General features: G+C 45.0%; 1 protein-coding gene across 1 annotated transcript; it reads left to right on the plus strand.

Moving 5' to 3' along the window:
* Window positions 1–602: 602 nt before the first annotated feature.
* Window positions 603–10,863, plus strand: ACTB (actin beta). The gene is made up of 6 exons (XM_077275619.1): window positions 603–777; window positions 1,249–1,377; window positions 8,401–8,640; window positions 8,974–9,412; window positions 9,490–9,671; window positions 10,295–10,863. The coding sequence occupies exons 2-6, from the start codon at window positions 1,255–1,257 to the stop codon at window positions 10,436–10,438; spliced, it is 1,128 nt and encodes a 375-aa protein (XP_077131734.1). The 5' UTR covers window positions 603–777; window positions 1,249–1,254; the 3' UTR covers window positions 10,439–10,863.
* Window positions 10,864–11,423: the final 560 nt, after the last annotated feature.

Genomic DNA, 11,423 nt, shown 5'->3' on the forward strand with positions numbered 1-11,423 from the left:
AAAAAGTTAGGCTACTTTCACACTGGCGTTAACTGCAATACGTCGCAAGTGCTTGCAGGATGCGTTTTTTTCTGCATTGACTAACATTAGCGACGCATTTGCGACGCATTGACACACGTCGCAACCGTCGTGCGACGGTTGCGCCGTGTTGTGGTGGACCGTCGGGAGCAAAAAACGTTACATGTAACGTTTTTTGCTCCCGACGGTCCGCTTTTTCCGTCCGCGCATGCGCGGCCGGAACTCCGCCCCCACCTCCCCGCACCTCACAATGGGGCAGCGGATGCGCTGGAAAAATGCATCCGCTGCCCCCGTTGTGCGGCGGAGACAACGCTAGCGTCGGTGACCTCGGCCCGACGCACTGCGACGGACCGAGCCCGACGCTAGTGTGAAAGTAGCCTAACATGCAACTTTTTTTGTGCCAACGGTCCGACGCAACGGTTGCGACGTGTGGCAATGCGTTGCACTGCGTCGCTAATTCAAGTCTATGGAGAAAAAACGCATCCTGCAAACAATTTTGCAGGATGCGTTTTTTCTACAGAACGACGCATAGCATCACAGTGTGCCGGGCAAAGGTTTTTTTTCGCTTCAACAAATATCCCTCCGCCGCCTGCTATCCACAGAGCCAATCAACACGTCGGGTCCGGGAACTTTCCTTATATGGCCTGGCCGGTGGGGCGCGCTCAATATAAAACAGGTGCCGAGCCCATTTTCTGTTAGTGATCGTTCGTAGTCTCACACATCTTTTTTTGAGCACTAGGCAGAGAAGCGCAACCCCAGGTAAGCGGAGTGCTCTGAGGTGAGAGGGTAGGGGGTTTGGTTACTGGCTTTTGACAGTACACGCTGGCTCTACTGCAGCGTACCGTGCCGTTTTTCTGCGGTGCTGGCCAGGCCTGAGTGTTCGGCTACTGCCTTCACTACTACACCATGTCGACCAAGCTGGCGTTGCAAGGGCCGCCCTGAGGGGAATGAGCGAACACCGGCAGCGCCTGTAGCTTTGTCCGGGGACGGTTGATAGAGGAGGCGGCCGTGGTTCGGGAGCGGCGGTCACACACCGCGCTCTCGGACTCATGCCGCCGCTGTCCCTCCCAATGCTGCTAATCTGTTCTGTTGCCTTATTTGGTCATTTTAGTAGCTTGGCAGGACTTCCCTTTGTTATGTCAGGCGGTAGTACCAACCCGTGCGCCCCCTGCAGGCTGCTGATGGCGAATATGTAGGAAGTGACTAACATGCAATCGTGTAATTGTATAGATCACCATGGATGACGACATTGCCGCACTTGTAATTGACAATGGCTCTGGAATGTGTAAAGCTGGCTTTGCTGGAGATGATGCTCCCCGTGCTGTGTTCCCTTCCATTGTTGGTCGCCCCAGACATCAGGTATGTACAGGTTCTCACAACCAGGACTGCAGGGGAGCTAAAAATGTGAAATGTCTATAGCTGGTAATGTAAGTGCTGGTGAGCCAAGGCATGTGGTCAGTGCACCGGTATTAACTAACCACTGTCCCCTTATGAGACACTTATGATTCTTGTAGCATGAACCAGTTTTTCTGATCTGCAGAAGTTGCCCCAAATAAAGGACGTGCTGAAGAAAAGTGCTCTGCAGCACATGGGAGGGGTGGAACTACATCCATCTTTCTACCCAGCTACTACTTGACATCTAAGGGTACCGTCACACAGTGCCATTTTCATCGCTACGACGGCACGATTCGTGACGTTCTAGCGATATCGTTGTGTCTGACACGCTACTGCGATCCGGATCCCTGCTGAGAATCGTACGTCGTAGCAGATCGTTTGAAACTTTCTTTTGTCGTCTAGTGTCCCGCTGTGGCGGCATGATTGCATCGTGTGACACAGGTTGTATACGATGTGCGCACAGTAACCAATGGCTTCTACATCGCAAATACGTCATGAAATTATCGCTCCAGCGCCGTGTATTGCAACGTGTGACCGCAGTCTACGACGCTGGAGCGATAATCATACGACGCTGCAACGTCACGAATCGTGCCGTCGTAGCGATGAAAATGGCACTGTGACGGTACCCTAAAGCTTTACACTCGTATTAGGTTGTTACAGTGTACTTGATGCCTTACTTGCACTGAGAGATTGTTTACTACTTTAACATTGATGCCTAAGGCTGTGTGCACACGTTCAGGGTTTTTCACTATAAACACTTAAAATGCTTACATATGAATCTCATCATTATGGTTCTTGAACCCTCGATTTATTATAATAATTTTCTCTGCAATTAATGCGGCCCGAACCGCTCAGTGCAGAGACCCTGTTCAGGTGTTATTTCGAAGCCCTCAGTGTGGACAGGTGTGCTATGTATTTTGAGTCTCTGCGATTTGTATTTTATTTTTTTTTTAAAGCAAAAACTATCCCATAGGAATTAATGACAACCTTTCCATGACCCCCAACTGACATGGATTGAAGCCACAGCGCAGGTGCACTGACCTTCCAAAGATGGCAGCTATACAAATGTACGGTGTCTATTTTAGGACCTGATCATTTATCAAAGTCAAACAGCAGAATAATGTGACTGACTCGTGGCTAAAATGGCAACACTGGCAGCGCTGTTCAAGCACCATGTATTTCCTTCAGGAAATGCCCATCTAGTTTATAATGCAGTCTGTAATTTTTGTGTAATTTTTTTTCCACATGAAAAAAGCAGCATGTTCATTAATTTTTCTGATTTCCCACTATATTGTGCATTCCAGAACCTCTGGGGGAAAAAAACACAAAAAAATCCACAAACGCAAGAACGCATGCAGATTTTTTTTTGGTGGAAAAAATCCGGTTTTGTGAAGGAAATTTCTGCAAGAAATTCTGAAGTGTGCACATAGCCTTAGTCTTATAATTGAGCATTAATGTCTGATCAGCTGGGTCCAGCATCCCACATGGAAGTGCTGGCAGAACTTAGCCATCTACTTGCAGTGGCTGGGGCTTGTTACTGCACACTTGCCTCCAATTCAATGTGTAGTACCCCATGGTGGCCCATACAAGTAGATGGCTAAGTTCTGCAAGGACTTCAGTCCGGAGGCTGGCTCCAATAACATCTAATCAACTGGACCGGAGGATAGGGTATCATGTAAAAGTACTAATTAATGATCTTTATATAGCGCTAACATATTCTGCAGCACTTTACAGTTTGCACACCTTATCGTCGCTGTCTCCAATGGGGGCTCGCAATCTAAATTCCCTTTCAGTATGTCTTTGGAATGTGGGAGGAAACTCCTGCGAACACAGGGAGAATATAGAAACTCATTGCAGATGTTGTCCTTGGTGTGATTTGAACCCAGTGCTGTGGTGCTAACTACTGAGCCACCATGCTTCCAGAGTGGACTAACACTAATAAGTAACTGTACCTTATGTGAGCCTGCATGCTTCAGTCACCTTTCATAGAACTGCTAATAAATATTTTACCCATGTTTCACTAGTGTGCTATACTGTAAATGGCTAGCAGCAGTGTACATGCGGCACCTCATATGCAGTCTTTCTGACACGGATGTGGGTGCCCAAGCTGAACCTGCTCCTGTATCTTTGCTGGTAGATTGATCAGCTTTCTGCCTCTAATGTTCATTACATAAAAATAAACTAACAACTTTTATTAATGCATGAATAACTTTAAATATTCAAAAATACTAAATTGTTCTCTTGCCAAACTGCAGTTTTTCAGCCACTTCAGCTAGCGAAATGTAATGTACCCCTAAACTGAGATGCATGAGCTTGGGGCACAAAACAAGCACTTGCACAGCTTATCCTTAAAGAGAACCTGTTGCCAGTTTTGTGACACAGCAGCTAAAAATGTCACCTTATTCAGCATCTGTGCTGCATTCCTTAAATCCTTATATAACCCCCCTGACTACCCTTGTATACTCACCAAAACATAACCATACAGCATGGGAGAAATTATCTTCTCAGTTTGTCTGATGGGCGTTTGTTTTGGGACAACTTAATCCCTCCCATCGGCTATTGCTCGCCATCCTACTCCGTGGATGACTTCATTTGCAACATCTTGCACTGGCTCAAATATTGTGCAGTATCCTTTGCCTAACTGCAGGCAAAGCTGAAATAACAAGTGTGGATGTGAAGGCAAACACCGTTCCAGTACATGTGCCAGCACATGTGCACTTTTCTTTTTAACCCCTTCATGACCCAGCCTATTTTGGCCTTAATGACCTTGCCGTTTTTTGCAATTCTGACCAGTGTCCCTTTATGAGGTAATGACTCAGGAACGCTTCAATGGATCCTAGCGATTCTGAGATTGTTTTTTCGTGACATATTGGGCTTCATGTTAGTGGTAAATTTAGGTCGATAATTTCTGAGTTTATTTATGAAAAAAACAGATATTTGGCAAAAATTTTGAATTTTTTATTCTGTTAAACCAGAGTTATGTGACACAAAATAGTTAATAAATAACGTTTCCCACATGTCTACTTTACATCAGCACAATTTTGGAAACAATTTTTTTTTTTGCTAGGAAGTTATAAGGGTTAAAATTTGACCAGTGATTTCTCATTTTTACAACAAAATTTACAAAACCTTTTTTAGGGACCACCTCACATTTGAAGTCATTTTGAGGGTTCTATATGGCTGAAAATACCCAAAAGTGACACCATTCTAAAAACTGCACCCCTCAAGGTGCTCAAAACCACATTCAAGAAGTTTATTAACCCTTCAGGTGTTTCACAGCAGCAGAAGCAACATGGAAGGAAAAAATGAACATTTAAATTTTTAGTCACAAAAATGATCTTTTAGCAACAATTTTTTTATTTTCCCAAGGGTAAAAGGAGAAACTGGACCACGGACGTTGTTGTCCAATTTGTCCTGAGTACGCTGATACCTCATATGTGGGGGTAAACCACTGTTTGGGCGCAGGGCTCGGAAGGGAAAGAGCGCCATTTGACTTTTTGAATGAAAAATTGGCTCCAATTTTTAGCGGACACCATGTCGCATTTGTAGAGCCCCCGTGTGCCTAAACATTGGAGCTCCCCCACAAGTGACCACATTTTGGAAACTAGACCCCCCCAAGGAACTTATCTAGAAGCATAGTGAGCACTTTAAACCCCCAGGTGCTTCACAAATTGATCCGTAAAAATGAAAAAGTACTTTTTTTTTCACAAAAATTATTTTAGCCTCAATTTTTTCATTTTCACATGGGCAACAGGATAAAATGGATCCTAAATTTTGTTGGGCAATTTCTCCTGAGTACACCAATACCTCACATGTGGGGGTAAACCACTGTTTTGGCACACGTCGGGGTTCGGAAGGGAAGTAGTGACGTTTTGGAATGCAAACTTTGATGGAATGGTCTGCGGGCATCATGTTACGTTTGCAGAGCCCCTGATATGCCTAAACAGTAGAAACCCCCCACAAGTGACCCCATTTTGGAAACTAGACCCCCCAAGGAACTTATCTAGATGTGTGGTGAGCACGTTCAACCCCCAAGTGCTTCACAGAAGTTTACAACGCAGAGCCATGAAAATAAAACATTTTTCTTTCCTCAAAAAAGATGTTTTAGCAAGCAATTTTTTATTTTCACAAGGGTAACAGGAGAAATTGGACCCCAACAGTTGTTGCCCAGTTTGTCCTGAGTACGCTGGTACCCCAAATGTGGGGGTAAACCACTGTTTGGGCGCACGTCGGGGCTTGGAAGGGCGGGAGCCCCATTTGACTTTTTGAACGCAAGATTGGCTGGAATCAATGGTGGCGCCATGTTGCATTTGGAGACCCCTGATGTGCCTAAACAGTGGAAACCCCTCAATTCTTACTTCAACACTAACCCCAACACACCCCTAACCACAACCCTAACCGCAACACACCCGTAACCCTAATCCCAACCCTAACCACAATTGTAACCCCAACACACCCGTAACCCTAACCACAAGCCTAATCTTAACCCTATTTCAAACCGTAGCCCTAATTCCAACCCTAAGGCTATGTGCCCACGTTGCGGATTCATGTGAGATTTTTCCACACTATTTTTGAAAAATCTGCAGGTAAAAGGCACTGCGTTTTACTTGCAGATTTCCAGTGTTTTTTTTGTGCGGATTTCACCTGCGGATTCCTATTGAGGAACAGGTGTAAAACGCTGCGGAATCCGCACAAAGAATTGACATGCTGCAGAAAATACAACGCAGCGTTTCTGCACGGAATTTTCCGCACCATGGGCACAGCGGATTTGGTTTTCCATAGGTGTACATGGTACTGTAAACCTGATGGAAAACTGCTTCGAATTCGCAGCGACCAATCCGCTGCGGAGCCGCGGCCAAATCCGCACTGTGTGCACATGCCATAACCCTAACCCTACCCCTAGTCCTAACCCTAACCCTAGTGGAAAAAGAAAAAAAAATATTTTCTTTATTTTATTGTCCCTACCTGGGGGGGTGGTTATTTTTTTTTATTTTGATCGCTGCGATAGAACCTACCACAGCGATCAAAATGTACTTGTAATGAATCTGCCGGCTGGCAGATTCGGCAGGCGCACTGCGCATGCGCCCGCCATTTTCCAAGATGGCGGCACCCATGGAGAAGACGGCCGGACACCGAGAGGGACATCGAAGCTAGGTAAGTATGGGGGGGGGGGCTGGGGGTTGGATCGGAGGACCGGGGGAGCGGACAGGAGGGAGGAGGGGAGCGGACAGGAGATCGGGGCAGAAAGGACGACTGGGGGGGGCGATTGGTGGGGGGGCAGATCGGGGTCTCCAGCCATGGCAGATGCTACTGCAGCATCGGCCATGGCTGGATTGTAATATTTCACCATTTTCATGGGTGAAATATTACAAATTGCTCTGATTGGCTGTTTCACTTTCAACAGCCAATCAGAGCGATCGTAGCCACGGGGGGGGGGGGGGGTGAAGCCACCCCCCCTGGGCTGAAGTACCACTCCCCCTGTCTCTGCAGATCGGGTGAAAGGGTTCTTTCCATGACGCCACATAGGCGTCATGGGTCGGATTGGCACGGGTTTTCATGACGCCTACGTGGCGTCAAAGGTCAGGAAGGGGGTAATCTTACTCTTCCTGCAGGTGGGCAAAGAATACTATGCAAAATGCAGTACTTCTGAGCAGGTGTGGTATGTTGCATGGCAATATGGATCGTTACCCATTTCAGGAGGACTGCAATTAGAAACTGGGAGAGATGCTGAGGCCCAAAACCATGCCCATCAGTCCAGACTGAGAAGATTACCATACAGCAAGGGAGAAATTAAGTTTTTCAGAGTATGCAAGGGGAGGTGTCTATAAGGATTTGGGGAATGCAGTGCAGGTGCTGAATTAGGTGAAACTTTTTTTTTTGCTATTTCACAAAACGTGACAGGTTCCCTTTTAGCTTAAAAAATATATATATAATGGCTTCAAAAATTACCACTAAATAAAACAAACTATGGATGTTTATCTCTTTCCAGTACATACAACCATTAAAAGTACAAGACTTCTGATGGAAATTAATCAGTTATAATGTATAGAAGTTGTAAGAAACTACCTAGTCATTGAGAGGTTTGTCTTAATCAAGTTTTGTTTAAAGGGACACTGTCACCCCCCCCCCCCCCCTCAGCTGTTAGAAACTAAAAGAGCCACCTTGTGCAGCAGTAATGCTGCATTCTGACAAGGTGGCTTTTAGTTATTGGTGCAGTCAAAGCAGAAATAAAGTATTTTATAATTTTGCCAAAATACCTGTTTTTAGCCAGGGAGGCAGGTCCTAACCCCCCTGCTGCACAGGCCACACTGCCGTCATTCAAATCTTCTTCGGCGCTGCCCCTCCACGCTGTTTGCCAATGAAATCTGGTGCCTGCGCTGTTTAGTACTGGCTGGGGCAGGCACAGTGAGCTCTGGCTGTCGGACCTCCGTTGCAGACTGCAGCTGCCCTGCTTATGAATCCCAGACCCGCAGTGTTATGCATTGTGCAGGGCTGGGATTCACAAGCAGGGCGGCCGCACAGGCGCAGTCTGCAAGACTGCATCGGAGTTCAGATGGCCAGAGCTCACTGCCTGCCTCAGCCAGTACTAAACAGCGCAGGTGCCAGGTTTCATTGGAAAACAGCGCGGAGGGGGCAGCGCTGAAGAAGATTTAAATGACAGCAGTGTGGCATTTGCAGCAGGGGGGTTAAGACCTGGCTAGAATGGTATTTTGGCAAAATAATTGCTTTATTTTGGCTTTAACTGCACAAATAACTAAGAACCACCTAGTCAGAATGCAGTATTACTGCTGCACAAGGTGGCTCTTAGTTTCTAATGGCTGGCGTGACAGTGTCCCTTTAAGCTATTTGGTTTGAATAACCTCAGCAAATGAGGTGAGGCCCATGGCTCATTATGACTTTAGTCTAAAGGATAACCTAATGCTAAACAATATATGGTGTGTGTGTGTGTATATATTATATATATATATAATTTTTTTTTTTTTTTAGGGAGTCATGGTTGGAATGGGACAGAAGGACAGCTACGTAGGAGATGAAGCTCAGAGCAAGAGGGGCATCTTGACTCTAAAGTACCCAATTGAGCATGGCATTGTCACAAACTGGGATGATATGGAGAAGATCTGGCATCACACTTTCTACAATGAATTGAGAGTTGCTCCTGAGGAGCACCCTGTTCTACTAACTGAAGCACCTCTTAATCCCAAAGCAAACAGGGAGAAAATGACCCAGGTAAATGGATAATTTATATGCTATAATCGGCAATTCTCAAAAAAAGCATATTAACAATGTTGTTTGCTATCCATACAGGGTTTCTCTTGTCACAAGTCTTCCCTTTGGATTTGATACAGGTTTCCCTTGTAATGTCTTCTGCTTGTGCAACTAACAGTGTGCAGTATGACTATTGAATTTAACGCCTATTACTTCAATAAGTTTGCCTCTTAAAGACACATGCTGTAGTGCAACATTTCTACTCAGCCTTTCACATATTGCATGGTTTGCAGCACTATGATTGGCATGTTCACTTTTTCTGATTTAATTTTTATTTTTTTTCCCTCTTTATAGATCATGTTTGAGACTTTCAACACTCCTGCAATGTATGTTGCCATTCAGGCTGTATTGTCACTATATGCTTCTGGGCGTACAACTGGTATTGTGATGGACTCTGGTGATGGTGTAACTCACACTGTACCAATTTATGAAGGCTATGCACTGCCTCATGCCATCCTACGTCTTGACTTGGCTGGACGTGACCTGACAGACTACCTCATGAAGATTCTTACAGAGAGGGGTTATAGTTTTACCACCACTGCAGAAAGAGAGATTGTGCGAGATATAAAGGAGAAGCTGTGTTATGTAGCTCTGGATTTTGAGCAGGAAATGGCAACTGCTGCTTCTTCCTCTTCCCTGGAAAAAAGCTACGAGTTGCCTGATGGGCAGGTTATCACCATTGGTAATGAGAGGTTCAGGTGTCCAGAAGCGCTCTTTCAGCCTTCTTTCCTTGGTAAGACCATCAATGTAGGCAATAATTTGAGTATATATGCATTACTTCCACTCATTCCTGACACTTGTGTACTTCAGGTATGGAGTCATGTGGTATCCATGAAACAACATACAACTCAATTATGAAATGTGATGTGGATATTCGTAAGGATCTCTATGCAAACACTGTACTTTCTGGTGGTACCACAATGTATCCAGGAATTGCTGACAGAATGCAGAAAGAGATCACTGCACTAGCTCCAAGCACCATGAAAATAAAGGTAAAGGATATCTACCACTAAATCATGGATTTATTGTCAGATGTTTGACTAATGACACCCCAGTTGGCCTAAACAGATGAAGCTGTTATGTGACTCAAATGGAGATGTTGTATTGAAGTCTTAAAGAAATCATTTTTCATTATCACATTTTGTAACTGTCTTGTTGGCCTGTAGCTGAGTAAAGTAACTTGCTCACTTCTAAGTTTACAATCTTAGGCTTCTTTCACACTAGCGTCAGGCTCGGCCCGTCGCGGTGCGTCGGGCCGAGGTCTCCGCCGCACAACGGGTGCAGTGGATGCATTTTTCCAGCGCATCCGCTGCCCCATGGGGAGGTGGGGGCGGAGTTCCGGCCGCGCATGCGCAGTCGGAAAAAACGGACCGTCGGGAGCAAAATGTTACATGTAACGTTTTTTAGTCCCGACAGCACGACTGTTGCGACGTGTGGCAATGCATCGCAAATGCGTCGCTAATGTTAGTCAATGCTGAAAAAACGCATCCTGCAAGCACTTTTGCAGGATGCGTTTTTTCGGCAAAACGACGCATTTGCGACGTATTCCAGTTAACGCTAGTGTGAAAGTAGCCTCAGTCTGCAGGCTGTTAACTTTCTTTCTGTTGTTCTACAGATAATTGCGCCACCAGAGCGTAAGTACTCTGTCTGGATTGGAGGATCTATTTTGGCTTCTCTGTCCACCTTCCAGCAGATGTGGATCAGCAAGCAGGAGTATGATGAGTCTGGGCCCTCAATTGTCCATCGCAAATGCTTTTAAGAACTGACCCTTGTATTGAGTGCACTTGCACAGAAAGATCACACTGGCATGGCTTTCCTTTTTTGTTGGTGCTTTGCTCAGGATTTAATATCTAGCAACTGGAATGAAGATGACAGAACTTTGCTTAAATACATCTTAGGACTGACTGTATTTCCTCCCCCCCCCCCCCCCCCCCCTCCATTCAATCCATCACTAAAGAGAACTCATTCTAGATGCTGCTCAGTTAAAGCTCTAAAGTTGTGTTGCTTATTTGTGCAGCTGTAAATCCAAACATGTCTGTCTTTGTCTGAAAGACCCTGCAATTCAAGCTCATGAATGGGTTACGTTCATAAATATTAAAAGATTACATTGTTAGTGTTCTTGCTAAGATGTGATGGGTCACCTGAGAAATTTAAAAGAAAGTTAATAAAAACAAATTGCAGTTATGTCAGTGTTTGGTCAATCTCTTGACTCATGAATTAGCAGCAAGCAATTTAAGTCCAGTCTTTAGGGTATGTGCACACGTTGCGGATTTGCCTCTGGAATTTTTTTAGTGCTGATTCTACATCTCTTGGTGGATAATGCAGGTGTTTTTTTTATTTTCCCCTTCAGATTTCTATAATGGAATAGGTACAAAAACTCTGCAAAAAGCACAAAAAAAATGCTTCTTTTAAGCCACAGCATTTTCCATGCAGAATTTTCTGCACCATTAGCACTTTTTTTTTTTTTAACATAGTACTGTAAATCACTTGCAGCATTTCTGCGCAGGGGGAAAAAATGCTGCAGATCTGCAACATGTGCACATAGCCTGAATGAACACTCCCCACCCTTGTTAAACTATCTTGCATGTGTGAAGCAGAGAAGTTGACACCATGGCAGTCTGTGCTGAACACTCTCAACCTCCCCCTTAACGACCGTCAATACACTTTTTTTTTTTTAAACAGCGGTAGTTAAAGGGAGCCTGTCACCCAGTTTTTTTTTTTTTTTGAAGATGAGCTAAAAAAAG

This window comes from Ranitomeya variabilis, chromosome 7 (assembly GCF_051348905.1).
Source record: "Ranitomeya variabilis isolate aRanVar5 chromosome 7, aRanVar5.hap1, whole genome shotgun sequence".
NCBI classification, from domain to species: Eukaryota; Metazoa; Chordata; class Amphibia; order Anura; family Dendrobatidae; genus Ranitomeya; species Ranitomeya variabilis.

Bases quoted from the DNA above. Each gene is read 5' to 3' on its own strand.
- ACTB (XM_077275619.1), top strand. From the start codon at position 1,255: ATGGATGACGACATTGCCGCACTTGTAATTGACAATGGCTCTGGAATG. The intron at 8,641-8,973 runs GTAAATGGATAA...CCCTCTTTATAG, and splicing joins ACAGGGAGAAAATGACCCAG to ATCATGTTTGAGACTTTCAA. The intron at 9,672-10,294 runs GTAAAGGATATC...GTTGTTCTACAG, and splicing joins CAAGCACCATGAAAATAAAG to ATAATTGCGCCACCAGAGCG.